Source organism: Oryx dammah, unplaced genomic scaffold (assembly GCF_014754425.2).
Source record: "Oryx dammah isolate SB20612 unplaced genomic scaffold, SCBI_Odam_1.1 HiC_scaffold_28, whole genome shotgun sequence".
Taxonomy (NCBI): Eukaryota; Metazoa; Chordata; class Mammalia; order Artiodactyla; family Bovidae; genus Oryx; species Oryx dammah.
In genome coordinates, this window is record NW_024070212.1 from 76,180,631 (window position 1) to 76,200,788 (window position 20,158).

The 20,158-nt window shown below is 40.6% G+C and overlaps 1 protein-coding gene and 1 non-coding gene across 2 annotated transcripts in view; one reads left to right on the forward strand and one right to left on the reverse strand.

Annotated features, from left to right (window-relative positions):
• Nucleotides 1–20,158, forward strand: part of SLC35D1 (solute carrier family 35 member D1) — a 46,112-nt gene that overhangs the window by 12,978 nt on the left and 12,976 nt on the right. The window contains exons 9-11 of the mRNA XM_040232623.1: nt 14,649–14,716; nt 15,841–15,919; nt 20,016–20,098. Coding sequence (XP_040088557.1) covers nt 14,649–14,716; nt 15,841–15,919; nt 20,016–20,098 — 230 coding nt within the window. The remainder of the gene's footprint in view (nt 1–14,648; nt 14,717–15,840; nt 15,920–20,015; nt 20,099–20,158) is intronic.
• Nucleotides 2,296–2,368, reverse strand: TRNAG-UCC. The gene has a single exon. It is a non-coding gene; the product is annotated as a tRNA-Gly (tRNA).

A 20,158-nucleotide genomic window follows, 5' to 3' on the forward strand; every position in this document is an offset into this window, starting at 1 on the left:
CACGTGTTTGTTCATCCTCATTCTTATTATCAATTAATATGATTCTTATAAAATAGTTCAGTTCAGTTCAGTTGCTCAGTCGTGTCTGACTTTTTGTGACCCCATGAATCACAGCACGCCAGGCCTCCCTGTCCATCACCAACTCCCAGAATTTACTCAACTCATGTCCATCGAGTCGGTGATGCCATCTAGCCATCTCATCCTCTGTCGTCCCCTTCTCTTCCTGCCCCCAATCCCTCCCAGCATCAGAGTCTTTTCCAGTGAGTCAACTCTTCACATGAGGTGGCCAAAATACTGGAGTTTCAGCTTTAGCATCATTCCTTCCAAAGAACACCCAGGGCTGATCTCCTTCAGAATGGACTGGTTGGATCTCCTTGCAGTCCAAGGGACTCTCAAGAGTCTTCTCCAACACCACAGTTCAAAACCATCAATTCTTCGGTGCTCAGCCTTCTTCACAGTCCAACTCTCACATCCATACATGACCACAGGAAAAACCATAGCCTTGACTAGACGGACCTTAGTCGGCAAAGTAATATCTCTGCTTTTGAATGTACTATCTAGGTTGGTCATAACTTTTCTTCCAAGGAGTAAGCGTCTTTTAATTTCATGGCTGCAGTCACCATTTGCAGTGATTTTGGAGCCCCCAAAAATAAAGTCTGACACTGTTTCCACTGTTTCCCCATCTATTTCCCATGAAGTGATGGGACCAGATGCCATGATCTTCGTTTTCTGAATGTTGAGCTTTAAGCCAACTTTTTCACTCTCCTCTTTCACTTTTATCAAGCGGCTTTTTAGTTCCTCTTCACTTTCTGCCATAAGGGTGGTGTTATCTGCATATCTGAGGTTATTGATATTTCTCCCGGCAATCTTTATTGGAGTACAGACAGGCTTAAAATCTCATGCTCTTTTTCTTAACATTCCCTCCCTCCAACATTTTTGGGTAGTTATTAAGTGCTGTTATGTGCCTCTCGGCTCAGGTGATAAGAAAGGAAGATGAATTAGGTGGTATTCTTGCCTCTGAGGATCATTTAGTTGTCTTGGGGGGCAGACCTGTCAGCAGCAGAGTCATCAGTGTTATAGGTTCCATGGAGAGCTGTTGGGGGCATTTTGAGTTGGAAAATGTAAGTGGATCAATTCCACCTCCTTGCTGGAGAGGGAATGCCTGTCTTATGGAAATTTGCCTACAAACAGAATGAAAATACAAATGATATGAATAATCAGGACTATTTGGTAGGTTTTGAATTAAATTCGGCACTTAGGTACTCCAAGAATTCTGAGTTTGATTCTGTTTCTAAATCCCTTTGTTTCTAAATTTTTGTATGCTTATTACTACAATTTTAAATTCAGTTCGGATTCAGTCAGTTCAGTATTTCTGAGCATATTTCTTGTGCTGAGAAAGCCTTGTGTTAAGTTCTCTTGGGAATATGTGAGAAATACAACACAGTCTTTGCCACTCAAGGACATTTGACTTGCTACAGAGGTGGTGTAAGATCCAGCACCAAAGTGTGTGCCAGTCAGTCAGTACTATAAGTATTGTAGGAGGAAGCTTGGCTTATTAGAGAAGATAGGGCTTGGTTTTCTGATCCACCAACTGCAACAAGTAACACTAACCTATTCTTTGAGTATCATCATTAGAGGTACAACTTACAGAAGTGGTTGAATGGTTTGCTTTTATTGACAAGCACAGAGGCACTGGGGGAAAGCCATAGATGCCCTAACGCGTCCTAGAGGCTCGTGGTATCCTACCAGAGGTTGCAGTTGACTCCTTCCACTGAAAGGTTCAGTTTCGTAGTCAGTGGACTGCTTGTGTGAAGTTCTGGCAAAAGGGTTCGCATTACAGAGTAGAATATGTGGCAGGATTTCAAGTAAGTGTTTTCTCTTAAGTCCAGTTCATGTTCAGCGTGTGTCTTTTAGGTTGGGTTTCCCCTTCAAAATATGTGTATCTGTAAGTGGGCAAACATTCATGTATGTGCGTGTGTTTTTTTGAAAAAGAGTGGACACTTTTTGGTGTGACAGTTTAGCTTTAAATAGAACTGTTCCGTATTAACAGGTCTACTTCTGGTGTTCAAGTAATACTTCACCTATAGGATTTGGTGTTTTGTACCTGATAAGATGCTTCCATGTTAATCATTTTCCCCTAATTTTCATTGTGTACTTGTGCGGTAGATTGTTAATCTGGTTTATAGAGGTTAAAGACATGCTTGAGGTTACCTGATGACAGAGTTTAGTACTAGAACCACTCTGCCCTTTTTTTTTTGTTTGTTTGACCATACCATGAAACTTCAGGGATTTTAGTTTCCTGACCAGGGATCAAACCTGGGTCCCCTGAAGTGGAAGTGCAGAGTCCTAACCACTGGACCACCAGGGAATTCCCTAAAACCAGTCTTTCTGACTCTAAGGAGATCTCTCGCTATTTGCCTGACCACATCTATCTCCCAGAGCCATTTGCTGACTCCCTGACTTTTTCCACTGTTCGGGACTATGCATACAGAACAAGCTCTTGAACAGAAGAAATATCTCAGATTAACATTAGAAGTGGAGTCTCTGCAGCTTGGCTTTGTTGTTAATTGTTTACAAATAATTATTTCGTTCAGCAAATATCTGTTGAGTGCTTCGTATATGTCAGGTGCTGTTGTAAGTTAAAAACGCATGCCTTTGCTTCAAAGGAGCTTACATTCCGATGGTGTAAGATAGACTAAACATAAATTATATAGTAAGAGCTATAAAGAGAGGTAAAACAAGGAAGAGAGTGATTAGGGAAGTACTATTTTGGATAAGATGATTAGGGAAAGCATCTTTATAAGCTTCGTTTGAGCAGACACTGAATGTATGGACTCAGAGACCAGTTGGTGTGGCTGTTTAGAAGAGGTAGTCTAGGCCAAGTATTCTAAGGGCTGAGGTAGGAGCTTGTTCACAGGGGATGTTTTCTGAAGAGGGAAATATCAGGAGAAGTCAGAGTGGTCCTTGAAAGATGTAGAGGCAGAGAAACAAAAGGTGCATTCTGGGTGGAATTGACAAACCTGAGCACAGGCACAGCCCCAAGGACCAGAATCTTCAGTGTGGTTAGAAGGTGTAAGTCAAGGACTTTGGAGCCTTTAGCAGAGAGCCTTTAGAGAGCATGTGGTTCCACCTCTTATCTCACAGATGAGGGAACTGGGCCCCAAAGAGGGCTCTGGACTAGACCCCAGATTTCCTGACTCTACAGCTAGTGTCTCCCACTTCCTGCCACACCACACCCCATTTCCTTCTAAGTTGGAACCAGTGCTAGGCACAGGAATTTGAAATTTACTGTGTTGATAACGACACATCCCTTAAAGTTTGTGACATAAGTGGTACAGCTGAGAGAACTTGGGGCCAGAATGCAAAAGACCAGCACCCTCCAGGGCTGTTTATGAGCACGTCTGGCTCCGGGCAAGTCCTGTCTGCTCTGTCACGTGGAAACTGAGTAGCTTGGACCCACTAAGTTGATGGGTTCTGTAGGTGGGGCCGTTTCAGGGCTGAGACAGCATGTCTGAGGAGTAGAAGGCACGCCAGTGTGGAGACTGAGCTGCTGTTCCTGACAGCTGGCATGAGCCCAGCTGCTCCCTGACTCCTCATAACCTATGCTGATAAACTGCTAGCATCTATTGGACTTAGGGCTTTCCTGACCTAGAGCTGTTTTGTTTGGAAGCTCTCTATTGAATGAAAAGATTGCCAAGATAAATTATTAAATGAAGAAGCGCAGTGTAAAATAATGCATCTGGTATACTAGCTTTAGAATAAAATACAAAGGAAAAAATAAAAATATATGTACACATTCATTTATTTTACTTACTGTTTAAGTAAAGAGACTATGGAAGAATATGCATGAAACTAATAAAGTAATCACCAGTTTGCTTGTGAGAGAGAAAATAGGAAAGTGTAGAACAGAAATGCAATGAAGACTTCATTACTTATTTTTTTTCTGATTGTAGAGCTGTATGAATTTATTTAAACTGCATTTTATAAAAGGAACATAAAAAAAGATAGTTTTTTTTCTGTAAATAATGGCTATCCAGTGATGAATTCTAAACTTTAAAATGACTGGGGTAAGTGGGGAAAATTAACTTGTTTTCACTGTTTCAGAGTTTCAAGACTCCTGACCCAGGATTCAAATTGAAGCAAAATCAGATCCAAATTATTTTTCTGAAAATCCTACTGTTAACCTTAGTAGGGAGAAAAGGGAAGACTTCCCTCTGTTGGAGCAAGAATTCAATAAGAGGGCTCTGAAAGGTCAGCACTCCAGGGAGGCAGGAGTTACACAGAGCAGTTGATGGAGCTGGCACAGCTTTTAAGGAAAAATTGAAAGCCAGTGAAGAAAATAACTAAATTTCCATAAAAGTGAAAGGCAAGATCCTTTCACTTTTCCATACTTGTCCTTGGCAAAGTGTTCTGAGAAACCGTGTGTGTGTGTGTGTGTGTGTGTGTAAGTTTTCGAAGTCCTGGTCTTACCAAGGAACCAACATATTCAGCATTTAGTTTTTCTAAACACAGATCTTCTAACTTTAAAACATACTCCTTAGAAAAAAACAAAAACTGTGCTAAAGCCAGCTTTTACTATTAACGGAAGAGATCTAGTTAACATTGATGAAGGTGGAGCAAGCACCAGCTAACTAATGGCTTTCTGAAGTGTCAGATTGAAAAGACTGTGTTTAAACTTGTTAGTCGCTACCTCCAAAAGGGAATGTGTGCAGCACAAAGCCAGTGATTCAGAGCGTCGGGAGCTGGAGCCTGGCTTGCTGGCAGCACCTCCTGTTAGGTGTTCTCACGTAGGGATGGGAGAACAGACCCTTTGCTGTAGCTCTCACAAGGCCAGCACTGTAGGCCCTGGGACACTGTATAATGTCTTCATTCTGTCACTGGTTAAATTATATGGCTCAGATGAGTTTTATAGGAAAACTTGCACAGATTATCTACTGGGAGGTATCTCTTACTAAGCATTGCTACTAAATAATGAAGAATTATTAGGCTGTTGCCTTAGCCTGTCCAGGGTTATTAATCTTTTCTGCGTCACTCTGTGAACCATTATAGACTGATTTTCAAACCCTGAAGTGTTCTTACCCACATAGAGACAGGGCCCTTATGCTTTTCTGGGCCTTGGTATTCTCAAACGTAATATAAGTGGATTGGATCAGTTATTCTTTATTTACGAATGACTAGATCTTTCTCTATGTTGGGGTTAATGGCGACCTCCTCCAAGAGGGCGTATGCCATACCCAGTCTAATGCACCCAGAGCCCCTTGCTCTATAGCTGTCCACTGCTGACCCATTCCTCCCAGGGGACACTCAAACAGAGTTCTGTCTCAGTCTCTGTGGGGTCTCTGGGTCCTGGTGTGCACAAGGTTGGTTTGAGTCCTCTGAGTGTCTCTGGCAGGTATGGGGTTTGATTCCAAAGACAGTTTCGCCCCTCCTGCTGTCTTGTTGGGGCTTCTCCTTTGCCCTTGGACATGGGGTATGTCCTCAAAGTCGCTCCAGTGCTGTGCAGCCACTGCTCCAGTGCCATAGGACTGGGAAAACAGACTCTTTGAGGGCACACACACAAAAAAACTGTGTGCACCAGGACCCAGGAGAAAGGATCAGTGACCCCACAAGAAACTGGCCCAGACTTGCCTGGGAGTGATCAGGGGTCTCCAGTGGAGGCGTGGGTTGGCAGTGGCCTCTGCAGGGTTGGGGGCACTGAGTGCATCAGTGCATGCTTGGGACCTTTTGAAGGATGTTGCCATTATCTTCATTCAGTTCAGTTCAGTCACTCAGTCGTGTCCGACTCTTTGTGACCGCATGGACTGCAGCACGCCAGGCCTCCCTGTCCATCACCAACTCCCAGAGCTTACTCAAACTCATGTCCGTTGAGTTGGTGATGCCATCCAACCATCTCATCCTCTGTCATCCCCTTCTACTCCAGCCTTCAATCTTTCCCAGCGTCAGGGTCTTTTCCAATGAGTCAGTTCTTTGCCTCAGGTGGCCAAAGTATTAGAATTTCAGCTTCAACATTAGTTTTTCCAATGAATATTCAGGACTGATTTCCTTTAGGATGGACTGGTGGATCTCCTTGCTGTCCAAGGGACTCTCAAGAGTCTTCTCCAATACCACCATTCAGAAGTTTTGACTGGACGGACCTTTGTTAGCAAAGTAATGTCTCTGCTTTTGAATATGCTATCTAGGTTGGTCATAACTTTCTTTCCAAGGAGTAAATGTCTTTTAATTTCATGGCTGTAGTCACTATCTGCAGTGATTTTGGAGCCCAAAAAATAAAGTCTGACACTGTTTCCACTGTTTCCCCATCTATTTCCCATGAAGTGATGGGACCAGATGCCATGATCTTCGTTTTCTGAATGTTGAGCTTTAAGCCAACTTTTTCACTCTCCTCTTTCACTTTCATCAAGAGGCTTTTTAGTTCTTTTTCACTTTCTGCCATAAGGGTGGTGTCATCTGCATATCTGAGGTTACTGATATTTCTCCCGGCAATCTTGATTCCAGCTTGTGCTTCTTAAGCAGGGTGACAATATACAGACTTGACGTACTCCTTTGCCTATTTGGAACCAGTCTGTTGTTCCATGTCCAGTTCGAACTGTTGGTTCCTGACCTGCATACAAATTTCTCGAGAGGCAGGTCAGGTGGTCTGGTATTCCCATCTACTGAAGAATTTTCCACAGTTTATTGTGATCCACACAGTCAAAGGCTTTGGTGTAGGCAATAAAGCAGAAATAGATGATTTTCTGGAAATCTCTTGCTTTTTCGATGATCCAGCAGATGTTGGCAATTTGATCTCTGGTTCCTCTGCCTTTTCTAAAACCCCCTTGAACATCTGAAAGTTCACGGTTCATGTATTGCTGAAGCCTGCTTTGAGAATTTTGAGCATTACTTTACTAGCATGTGAGATGAGTGCAATTGTGTGGTAGTTTGAGCATTCTTTGGCATTGCCTTTCTTTGGGACTGGAATGAAAACTGACCTTTTCCAGTCCTGTGGCCGCTGGTGAGTTTTCCAAATTTGCTGGCATATTGATTGCAGCACTTTCACGGCATCATCTTTCAGGATTCGAAGTAGCTCAACTGAAATTTCATCACCTCCACTAGCTTTGTTCACAGTGATGCTTTCTAGGCCCACTTGACTTCACATTCCAGGATGTCTGGCTCTAGGTGAGTGATCACACCATCATGATTATCTGGGTTGTGAAGATCTTTTTTGTACAGTTCTTCTGTGTTTTCTTGTCATTTCTTAATATCTTTTGCTTCTGTTAGGTCCATACCATTTCTGTCCTTTATGGAGCCCATCTTTGCATGAAATGTTCCCTTGGTATCTCTAATTTTCTTGAAGAGATCTCTAGTCTTTCCCATTCTGTTCTTTTCCTCTATTTCTTTGCATTGATCGCTGAGGAAGGCTTTCTTATCTCTTCTTGCTGTTCTTTGGAACTCTGCATTCAGATGCTTATATCTGTCTTTTCTCCTTTGCTTTTTGCTTCCTGTCTTTTCACAGCTATTTGTAAGGCCTCCCCAGACAGCCATTTTGCTTTTTTGCATTTCTTTTCCATGGGGATGGTCTTGATCCCTGTCTCCTGTACAATGTCACGAACCTCAGTCCATAGTTCATCAGGCACTCTATCTATCAGATCTAGGCCCTTAAATCTATTTCTCACTTCCACTGTATAATCATAAGGGATTTGATTTAGGTCATACCTGAATGGTCTAGTGGTTTTCTCTACTTTCTTCAATTTCAGTCTGAATTTGGTAATAAGGAGTTTGTGATCTGAGCCACAGTCAGCTCCTGGTATTGTTTTTGTGGACTGTCTAGAGCTTCTCCATCTTTGGCTCCATCTTTAGAAAGGTTAATGACTTCCTAATGGCCTCACAGGAAATTAATGGCAGAGTTGGAATTAGAAACTTTGGCTTTTTGACTCCGCACCCATGTAGACCCATCTGGGAGAAAACCATTCAGACTGTATTGCCTTGTCTTTGGTTTTCCCCAGTAGTGCAGATGGAAAGATATAGAGCTGCATGGGCGTTTACTAGGTGAGTAATTTGGAGAAAGTTACTTAATATTTCTTAGCCTAGAGCATCATAGCTTAGTAAGTTGTGGGGTTTATTTATTTATTTATTTTTAATGCTGTTTTTATGGTAGGGAGAGTGGACTGCATTATACTGTAATGCTTTTAGGGTTGTATTTATCCTGCAGCTGTACTCTCAGATGGCTGCTGCTTGTTCTGTGTCAGCCAAGACCCATTCCTGTGGCAGAGCAGGGGGATGCAACAGGCTGCCTGACCCGTTGACTGGCTTTCTCCAGAGATAGGCTGAGTATGTAGGGAAAGAAAAAAAAAATCTTAGAATTATTTTTCTATTTCTGAATTATATATAAATGGAATTATGTCCATGAGATTTATTTTTAGTATTCTACAGATACAGTTATTAGGTTCCCAAAGGGCACTGTGCACTATATATTTGGGGCATTTTTCTGAATAGAGTTTAATGTTCAGTGTAGAGAACATTGGGCTTGAAATATATTAAGTCTCCCATTGATTAGCTGTGTTACCTAAAGACAGTCACCCATTGTCTTCTGGGAATAATAAGATTTGGCCTTTCCACCTCACTGGCTTGTTGTAGGAATCAAATGATGGGGTGTATATAGAAGCACTTTGCCAACTATAAAGTGCTCCACAATACACAGCAGTACATTTTTAACTGTTAAGGCAGTACATTTTTATTGCCACTATTTATCCCTTCATTATCAACAAATTCAACTTAACTATCTTCAGCTCAGTGCTCTGAGGCCCACCTTGGGGTCTGGAGCACAATTTGAGTTTTAGTAGGTGTCAAATTGTACATTGAAAGCAGTAAAGGATTGTTGAGAGAGAAAGGATGAAAAGAGAATATATATATATATTTTTTTTTAAAAAGGCTCAAGTGGAACTTATAGGGATGAAAAATATAATCAGGATTTAAAAATAAAGCAGAAGGTATCAAGCAACAGATCAGGCACTACACAGGAAGAAAAGGTCAGTGAGTTAAAGAAACAGCAGTAGAAAGTGTTCAAGATGAAGGGCAGAAAAAAAGACTAGAAAACAAATGAACAGATTATTAGTGATGTGTGGGATAATACTAAGAGCACTAACATTTGTGTAACTAGAGTTCTGAAAAAGGGTGAGTGGGGGGCAGAAACAAATTTGAAGAAATAATAGCTGAATTTTTTCCAAATTTGATGAAATCTCTAAACCTGCACACACAGGAAAGTCAGTAAACCTTAAATAGAATAAACATAAAGGAAACTGTACCATAGAGAGGGACATGTCATAATGCTAAAAGGGTTAATATAGGTGGGTATAACAATCCTAAATGTGTATATACTTGATGACAGAGCTTCAAAATATATGAAGCAAAAACTGATAGCACAGAAAGGATAAATAGACCAACCTGTTGGGAGATTTTAATATTCTACTTTAAGTAATTGATAAAAATACCTAAACTGAAAGTCATTAAGGATAGAGAAGACTTGACCAGCCCATGACCCAGTGCAACCTAGTTGGTGTTTGCAGAGCACTTCTGTCAAACAGCAACAGGATACTCATTCATTTCAAGTGCACATGGAACAGTGCACTAACATAGACTACATTCTGGGCCGTAAAACAAGTCTTAGTAGTTTAAAAGAATTGCAACCATACAAAGTATGTGTACTGATCAGCCCAGAATTAAACTAGAAGTCAAAATATATTAAAAACAAGAAAGATTTAAATTCAGTGATCTAAAACGTCTCCCTTAAGAAGCTAGAAAATAAGAGCAAATTAAACCCAAAGTAAATAGAAGGATGCAGAAATCAATGAAATAGAAAACAGAAAAGCAGCGGAGAAATCAATAAAAGTAAAAGCTGGTTCTTTGAAAGGATCAATAAAATTGCTAAACCCTGGCCAATTAATCAGGATAGAAAGTCAGAATACACAAATTACCAACATCAGAAATGAACATACAGAGCCTGTATATATTAAAGGGATAAGAGAATTATATGAACAATATGCCATAAACTGAAAAACTGAGAGGTGTACAAATTCTTGAAAGACAAAGCTGTAAAACCTCACTCAAGAAGAAATAGGTAACATGAATAGCCTTACTCTATAAAATAATTAACTTGCTTGATTTAGTTAAAATAATTAAAAGTCCTAATTAATAGGGTTGTTTAGCCCCATCTTTATTAGAGAAATTGTATTTGTAGTTTAAAACCTTCTGAAAAAGGACACTTCAGGCCCTGATCACTTCATTGGAGTGTTTAAGGAAGAAATAATGCTAATTCCACATAACTTCTTCCAGAATGTGGAAAAGGAGGAACACTTCCCAAATGATTTTTTATGAGGCCAGCATGCCCTCTACCACTAGCTGACAAAAAAATTATAAGGAGAGAGGGAAAAAAAAATAGTCTAAAAAAATCTAGCAGTATATAAAAAGGACAGTATCTCATAACCAAGTTGTGTTTATCTCAAGAATTAGGGTTAGTTTAAAGCTGGAAAATTAATCAGTATAATTCATCATATTGGCAAGAGTAACATAGAAGAAGGGCTTCCCAGGTGGCTCTGTGGCAAAGAATCTGCCTGCCAATGCAGGAGATGCAGGTTTGATCCCTGGGTCGGGAAGATCCCTTGGAGAAGGAAATATCAACCCAGTATTCTTGCCAGGGAAATCCTATGGACAGAGGAGCCTGGCGGGCTACAGTCCATGAGGTCGCAAGAATCGGACACAACTTAGTAAACAACAGCAAAAATGGAAGAAGCATGTCAATAGTTAGAGAAAATGTATTTGATGAAGGTGACACCAATTTATGGGTTTAAAATTCTCAGCAAACTTGGAATAGAAGGGAACTTTCTCAGTCCAATAAAGGACATCTACCAAAATAATGTGTTGCTATCATGCTTAGTGGTGAATGACTCAGTACCTTTTCTCTAGGACTGAGAACAAGGCAGGGATGTCCACTCTTATATAATGTTCTATTCAGCATTGTACTAGAGGACCTCATCAGTGCAAGAAAGTAAGAATGAGAGATTATAAAGGAAGAATTTAAAATACCTCCATAAAAACCATGATCATATATGTAGAGGAAAAAGAATCTACAAAAGAGTGATTAGAACTAACTAGTTTACAAAGTTGTAAGATAACAAGGTCAGGATGTAAAAATCGACTGAACTGTGATTTACCAGCAGTGAACTTTTGGAAACTAAATAGTACCATTTACAAAAGCTTCAAAAGTGTGAAATAGGGAAAAGTTTAGCAAAATATGTCTATATCTGTGCCCGGAAAACTTTACAAAACAATAATAGATCAATGAAACAGAGCAGAGAATCAAGAAGTAGAAATAGACCATGTGGTCAGTTGTTTTTGTTGAAGTTACCTGAATAAATCAATGAGGAAAGGATAATCTCTTCAACAAATGGTGCTATAGCAATTTGACATCTGTATGCAGAAAAATGAACCTGACCCGTACCTCAGGAAATACACAAAAATTAACTTGAAATGTATTTGGAATTGCATTGTGTTGTTCCTCCCCTAAGTCATGTTGAGGTCCTACCCCCAGTACCCCAGTGCCTTTGAAATAGGGTCATTACAATTCATTAAGATGAAAAGGTAACGGAGTAGGGTATACCCTAATTCAGTATCACTGGTGTGGTTAGAAGAAGAGGAAATTTGGATACAGACAATAACATAGAATGCTGTGAAAATATGCAGGCAAACATCCGAATGATGCCTCTGTAAGCTAAGGAACACCACAGACTGCCAGCACATCACCAGCATGTTGGGCAGAGGCATTGTCCCTCCCAGCACTCAGCAGGAGCCCACCCTGCTGACGCCTGCATCTTGGACTCCTGGCATTTGAAACCATAAGAAATGACTTTTGTTTTTTAAGTCGCTTAAGTCGCTCAGTTGGTGGTACTTTGCTACAGTAGCCCTAACAAACAGATTAACAGTATCAAGTTTTCTAGTTCCATTTATTTTGGCTTTTTAAAACTAAATGAAGGTAGAGCAGTGGGAACTCTCACACAGTGCTGGTGGGAATACAAAATGTTTTAGCCACTTTGGAAAACAGTTTGACATTTCCATATGAAAAGATACATTTACTGAAGGAACCAAAAGTATTATGTCAAGTTAAAGAAAGCACGTATAAGCATACATAGTATACAATGCCATTTATATGAAATTATTGAATGGCAAAACTCCAGTAACAGAAAGGAGATCAGAGGTTCCCAGAGGCTGTAATAGGGGAGGGATTGACTATAAAGGGTCAGGAGGGACCTTTCTAGGCTAGCAAATATTTTTTTTCCCAACTTTACAGAGATACAATGGACATTTAATATTGTGTAAGTTTAAGTTGTACAATGGTTGATTTGATAGTTATGTATTAGGAAGTGATTACCATAGTAACATGAGTTAACCCTACCGTCACCTCACATAACTGCCATTTCTTTTTTTGTGGTGAAAACACTTGGGATCTACTCTCTGAGTAACTTTCAAGTATGTGAACTTTATAGTATTGTTAACCATAAAACCGTGCTTGCACATTAGAGCCCTAGAACATATACATCTTCTAAGTTATGAAACCAACATCTCACTGTTTCCCCCTGCCAGTGCCTGGCAACCACCATTCTGCTCTGATTCTATGCATTTGGCTTTTTTAGATTTTTACATGTGAGATCAAACTGTGTATGACTTTCTTCGTCTGATCTATCTCACTTTGCATAATGCCTTCAAGGTCCGTTTATGTTGTTGCAAAATGCAGGATTTCCTTTCTCATGGCTAAATAGTGTTCCTGCGTGTGTGTGTGTGTGTGTGTTTCATTCTGACTGTAAAACGTACATTCTTGCCAACAATGTACAAGGATTCTCTTTTCTCCACACCATTGTCAGCACTTGTCATCTCTTTGATGACAGCTATTCTAACAGTTGTGGGGTGCTATCTCACTGTGGTTTTAATTTGTACTTTTTTAGTGATGCTGAGCACCTTTTCATGTACCTGTTTCCATTTATACCTTTTTTTGGGGGGTATATCTACTCAATTCCTTTGCCCCTTTTTTAATTGGATTGTTTGGGGTTTTTCTTGCTGTTGAGTTATGAGTTTCTTATGTGCTTTGGCAGTTAACCTCTTATCAGATATGTAGTTTGCAAATGTTTTTCCCATCCCATAGTTTGCCTTCTCATTTTGTGGATTGTTTCTTTTGCTGTGCAGAAGCCTTTTAGTTTGATGTCATCCCCCTTTGCCTTAGTTGTGCTTTTGGTGTCATGGCCAGAAAATTGTTGTCAAGACCATTGCCAAGGTGCTTTCCCCTCTGTTTTCCTCGACGTTTTATGGTTTTAGGCCAAACTTTCCTTATCATGATGGTAATGGTCGTTTCATGCCTATGCATTTGTCAAGACTCGGGGATGACCCAGAGAGATGTTGTGGGGAAGGGGGTGGGAGGGGGGCTCATGTTTGGGAACGCATGTACACCTGTGGTGGATTCATGTCAATCTATGCCAAAACCAATACAGAATTGTAAAGTAAAAATTAAAAATAAATAAATTAATTAAAAAAAAAAACACTTAAAAATTGGTGAATTTATTTTTTTAATATGTTATGCCTCAACAAAGAATCATAAACAAGTTGAATGTCTACTGTCTATCAAATGCTGTGATTCAACTAATGTGAAGTGGGTCCTCCCACCAGGGAGCTCCCCGCCTGTAGATGTGGTAGAGGAAGACTTGGAGTTCATAGAGAGAGAAGTACTGAAGAGGAGTAGTGCTGAGGCCCAGGGGAAGGAGTTCTTGATCTGGGAAAGCCTCACAGAGGAACTGCTTGGCTTCTAGTTGGATGGGTGAACAGGAGTCAGGTGAATGTCGAGGGGAAGGGCATTCCAGGCAAAGGCATGTGAGTGTGAAATGCATTTTATGTTTTATAAACCACGAGGAGCCTGGTATTGTTCGAGCCCTGGAGCTATGAGATTTGTGTTGAAGTGGCAAGAGTTGAAGTTGGACAGGTTGGCAGAGAGATAAAAAGTGGAATGTTCCTCACATTTGCTTGACAAACTCATATTGCAAGAGAAATTATGTACTTGAGAGAGAAACCCTCCCTCATGGGTGAGAGACAGATGATCAGTGCACACTGCCGTTTCTGTTCATTCCTTTGACGTTTGGCTTAGAAACAAAGGGCAACAACAGAAACTTTGCTTTTATAAAATCAACTGTTTTAGAATAGTAATTCTCCCTGGACAGACCTCAGCTGAATTTAGGTAACTTAAGACTAGAGCTTTCACACATGACAAGGAAGAAATATGTTTTAAGATTTGAGAAAGCCGTTATTTAATACCAGCCATCTGGGAAGATTGCTGAAATTAGCAAGACATGGCTTGTGCCTTCAAGCAAATAGCAGTTTCTTTGTACCAACATGGAGAAATATGAAATCTCGCTCATGTTACATTTTGGAAAGGAGAAAACCTTACAAAACTGCTTGTTGATTCATTTCCATATCTATGAGATTCTTGAACATTACTCTTTATCCTTGGAGTGATGCATGGAAATGTATGTATATGACTGTGTGATGGGAGCAACTGCACAGGGTTTTCATTAATGAATGACACAGCCGACTTGGAGGGCCTGCTCTAAAATCTGGTGCTTTCTTGTTTATTACAGGCATTGGATTTTGAAGGCTGGGCTGACACCCTCTTTCTTCTGCAGTTCACCCTCTCTTGTGTGATGGGGTAAGCCTTTGCTGCCTTGTTAGCAGATAGTTTTCCTAAAGAAATTTGGTCTAGTGTCTTTCTGCCTCATTCCTGTCTCTTGAATGTATCAGCTTAGGATAAACCTCCAGACTCAAGTGGTTTCACCATCCTTGGGAATATACCCTCAGGGCTACCAAACTAATCTCAAAGTCATGCTTTTAGAAGGATGAATGAAAAAAACTAAATATTTATTCAGTAAGCTAGTATGTGATAAGCACCATTATATTTCAACATGCATTATTTAATTTTATTTCTACATTAACCATTTGACAGATATTGTTGCCCCCTACTCCTTACTGCCTGAGAAAACAGGCTCAGAATTCAAATAAATTGCCTTAAGTTTGCAGAATTAGTATGCAGCAGTAGCAGCTTTTGAATTTAGGACTGACTTCTCCCTACCATGTTGAAGAAGGCAAGAGGTATCTGCAAATGTGCCTCTTCACCTCTCTTCACCTCCAAATTTCCCTAATGGTTTTTTTTTTCCCTCAACCAGTCATTTCAATTGATATTTGTGACTGGATCTAGCCCAGGCTTGCTACATAGTGACTGGATGCTTCAAAATGAAGTTGACATGGTAGCTTGGTACTGAGTCAGGCTCAGAAGCCTCATTGTAAAATCTGGGAGTGCCAACTGATGCCACTGTTGTTAAGTGAACTATATCCCCTCTTAAAGTAGTTCTCACTTGTTTTTCTTCCATCCTTAAAGTATCTCTCTTGTCTTCACCCTGGTCCAGAATCATATTGCCCTCATGTTACATATACACCTGAGCCAGGGTCTGTAAGCCCTGAGCTTTGTATCTCAGTTAGGTGAATTAGGACTGTGATCTAAAAAGATGACTCATGATTGTGAACGGTGGTTTCAAGGCGTTGGTGCAGTATCTGGGAAAAGCACCTGATCATTAAATGGACATGTGTTTCTCTTTAATGAAATTTAAAAAAAAAAAAATCCAAAGCTTCACTAGAAGCAGCAGTGAGGTGGGAAAGCTCACGGTCAGTGTCTAGTAAAATGTACTGGCGTGGCCAACACTGATCATTTCCCTTGGCTAGGGGTTATTATAAAACAAGCAGTTGGATTTTACTTATACCTTTCTTTATCTTTTCCAGATTTATCTTGATGTATGCTACAGTACTTTGCACTCAGTATAATTCTGCTCTTACAACTACAATAGTTGGCTGTATTAAGGTGAGTTGAAAAGATACTGTATTCTTTTCGGTGCCTGCTTTATTTGAAAAGTGTTCTAAAATAAGTCTGACTGTGGCCTTCTCCCTTTCATTCTTATTTCCTCATGTGTTGCCTTGCTAGTTTGACAAAGTGTGGCGATGGTTTCTAGAACAATCCAGAAGAACTCAGGGAGAACATGATCTCCACTTTCAGGCAGCTTAGGTCTGAGGAGTGAGAAAAGGAGAATGCGTCATCTCAGAGGGGAGGAAGGAGAATGATATTCAGCCCTGTTTCTGACAGAAAAGGTGGCCAGCTTGGTACTGGTGGGTTTGTCCCTTTAACTTCTGAAGAGAATTATTTTCTTCCTCGCTGAGCTCTGGCTGTGTCGTAGAAGAAGGATGCCTGCCAGAAGCTAATCAAGAGAGTTTTCCTAAGCGTGAGCCAAGCCTTAAATGGCCCACTTTTAAAAGCTGTGTCTGACATTACCAGTGATGTCATTTCCTCCCGATCCATTTTATTTGAGGGAGGCTCATTTGTCTTCAGCCAGGAGAGCCACACTGACTTGAATAGTGAGCTGCTTAGCAGCTTGAAGCCTGAGGCCTCTTTCATCTGAATTTGTGATTCTAGTGCTTTAAGATCCAAGGGGCTGCAGCATCCCTGAATTCCAAAAGCATTAGTGAGGTAGGCTTTCTTTCTTTTTTTATTTTAATTTTTGTTTAATATAAATTTATTTAATTGGAGGCTAATTACTTTACAATATTGTGTTGGTTTTGCCATACATCAGCATGAATCCGCCACGGGTGTACACTTTCTAAAAGAGCACAATAGAGAGAGGTAGGTCCTTGATCATTTGGAGGAAACAGCACAGTTACCCTTGGGACTTAACTTCTGGTGCCTCACTTGTCAATCATGAGGGAAAGGGTTGCAGAGTAGAGTTTGTCCTGGTGTGCTGTGTTTCCCTTTGTACCCCCCATGGAGTTGTATTCATAGATACCAGACCTCATTTTAGAACTAGATTTGGGTTAAAGCCTCAGAAGGTCTGTGATTTCAAATATAGAATTGGAGCGTTTGGTGTGAATAGAATTCTAAATTAAGCTGTAATAACTGCGTGACTTCTATGAAAGCTAGAGATGAGCATTCGAAGGCCTGGGCTGGCTGAGACAGTTTCAGCCCCAAGTTACCTCCCCAGCCCTGTTTGGGTTTTGTAAAGTTAACGCTTCAGGAGCAAAGTAGATGGCTTGCCCCTTCAGAATAAAAACAGCAGGAACATGAGACACAGGACAGGTGGTACCTTGTTTTTAACCAAGAAGAAGATGGTATGGGCGAGTTATTTAGCAAATAACTAAACCTAATTGCCTAGAATTTCTTAGTGTACATTCTGCATCGTCATCAGTGTGAGGGATGAATACAGTAATGCTCTCATCAGCATTGAGTCCAGTGCTTTTCTTTTGATATTGCCTCCTCTCCACAGAATCATATGAACTTCCTCAGTCCAAAGGGAACAGTGTTACTTCTAAACTCTAGAGGGAGGGAAAAAACTTGAGTGTCTGATTATAGCTGACCCTTGAACAAAGCAGGTTTCAACTGCTAGGGTCCACTTTACTCATTATTGACCAGAGACGTATTAATATGTTTCGTTACCCAAAAACTATTGGCCAGAGACATTTCTGTCTTTACTTACATAACAAATCGCCAGCCACAGGCGTTAGTGTCTGCGAAAATCTCCCAGTCAATAATGTATTAACATGCAGAATTTTTTCAGTAGTAAATATTATAGTACGGTACCATCTGTGGTTGCTGAATCCACAGATGCCCAATCTCAGATAAGGAGGGCCATCCATAAGTTGGGCTTCCCTGGTGCCTCCAGATGGTAAAGGATCTGCCTGCAATGCTGGAGACCTGGGTTGGATCCTTGCGTCGGGAAGATCCCCTAGAGAAGGAAATGGCAACCCACTCCAGTGTTCTTGCCTGGAGAATATCATGGACAGAGGAGCCTGGTGGGCTACAGTCCATGCAGTCACAAAGTCGGGCACAACTGAGAAACTGACATGCACACACACATCTATAAGTTATACTCAGACTTTTCACTGCACCCCCAACTCCAGCTTTGTGCAAGGGTCAACTGTGGTTTATATTACTATTGCTTCTCACAGCTGCTAAGGTATTGAAGGATGTCTTATACCTTCAGACAGATGGGAGTACCCTGATAGCCTTGCTGGTTTGGAGATGGGCCAGAGTGGAGCTTCTTTCATTAGCCTCCCAGTTACAACCTGCGTCATTCAGTCACTGTTCACCAGCAGGCTTTAAGCTGCCTTCTGTGCTTGAAGATCCTAACCTGCTAAACCCTTGGGTCAGCATTCCTTATTTCTCTTAAGTGTGGTGGTAAAATTACTTAGGAGAACTTGTTAAACGTGGAAGGAGAACTTGTTAAATGTGGAGGGTCCTAGGCCCACCTCAGATGTTTTGAATCAGAATCTCTAAAGTAGGGCATGGAAGTCATCAGGGTTTCCCGCTGAGTCTCAGGTAAACTAAAGGCTCAGAATTGCGGTCTTCGTTTTGAGCTCCCAGCACAGACTCTTCTGTGCCTCCTGGTGAGTTCTACTTTGGGGGCATGAGTGTGTCTTCTGATGGAAAACCTTGGTTAGGATGCTTTAATATATAGTTTTTCTGACTTCTGACTGATCTTGAGCAAAAGATTGGGTTCTCTGTTCTTTCCTTTTCTGAAATTCCTTGGGCAGTTTATGCTGACTAATCTCTCTTTTCCCTGAATCTCTGTATTCCAAGAGGGGTCCTGTTAACACATTTTCCCAAGTTGCCTACCAGCCTTGTTTATGGCTACATGGTATTTTTTTTTTTTTCCTCCTCTCAAATAATAAGAAAATTTGCTCTAAAGTGACTTTTTTTCTCTATTTTTAGACCTGGAAGAGGCTGACATAATTTTGAATGCTCTCTCAAAGGGTACTACTCCACTATAAGAATAATTTTGAGGTTTATTTTTGGCCTTTTCAAAACACGATAAACACTTTACTTTCTGCTTTGTAGGCCTAATCTAAGAGAGCCCAGGTACTAAAAATATTTGTGACCTTTACCGTTTGGGCAGTTGTAATAGCACAGGAGTCAGTGACTTAAGAATGGAAAAGGTTAGGGAGGAATTGAATAAGAGCTTAAACTTCAGAAATTTTTATTTTATCTTTGTGGTCTGAGGATAATTAAAAAGGAGCCAGAGGTTTTCACTGCTGTGGGCCCAGTTTGAGGCCTCGTTGTGAAAGTGAAGTTGCTCAGTCGTCTCCGACTCTTTGTGACCCCGTAGACTGTAGCCTACCAGGCTCCTCCGTCCATGGGATTTTCCAGGCAATAGTACTGGAGTGGGTTGCCATTTCCTTCTCCAGTGGGGGATCTTCCCAACCCTGGGTCTCCTGCATTGCAGACAGACGCTTTACCCTCTGAGCCATCAGGGGAGGCCTAGTTTAGGAATTAAGATCTCACAAGCTGAAAAAGGAGCAAGATAAGCAGGTGTTTACACCTGGGAGATTAAGGGAGTTGGGAGAGGTGATTTTAGGTGTGATACTTTGAGATGACTTCCCCTTGTTTTTTTTAAGATACCAGCAAGAGTCCTCTAGAAATAGTCTTTGAGTTGGTAAATTCTCCATCATCCCCTTTTTCCCTTTCAAAAAAAAGGGAAAGATACTTGCCTGTAAGCAGATTTTCCTTCACTCTCCCCTCACAAAATCAACTGCTACCTCTGTTCACGTTCTTTTTAAACGTGTTAAATGTGTAGAAATACCCCTGGTAATAAAAGTGATTCTCTATTTAGATTTGTAATGTCGGCCCATATCACAAGGAAGGGGAAAGTTTGATGATCTTTTTAGTATTCTTCAGTATTGGTAAAAACATTCAGCTTCTGGAGAGAGACCAGGAAGAGACTGATGTTATTGTTTGTTAGTTGATGTTCATACTCATGCTACACTCATTTTAGGATCGTTGGGTTTTTGTTAGTTTCTCTTTATCTGCTTTTTCAATTTAAGGACATATGTTTGGGTCATTGTGTGGATGACTTTATTTGAATATTGAAAAAGTTCAAACCTGTGTAACAGTATTTTGCCATTTTTCTTTTTAGAATATATTAATAACTTATATTGGAATGGTCTTTGGTGGAGATTATATTTTCACTTGGACAAACTTCATTGGCTTAAATATCAGGTAAGTAAAAATATTTAACTGTAACCACTTTGACAGATGGATTTAGATTGTCAAATAGTC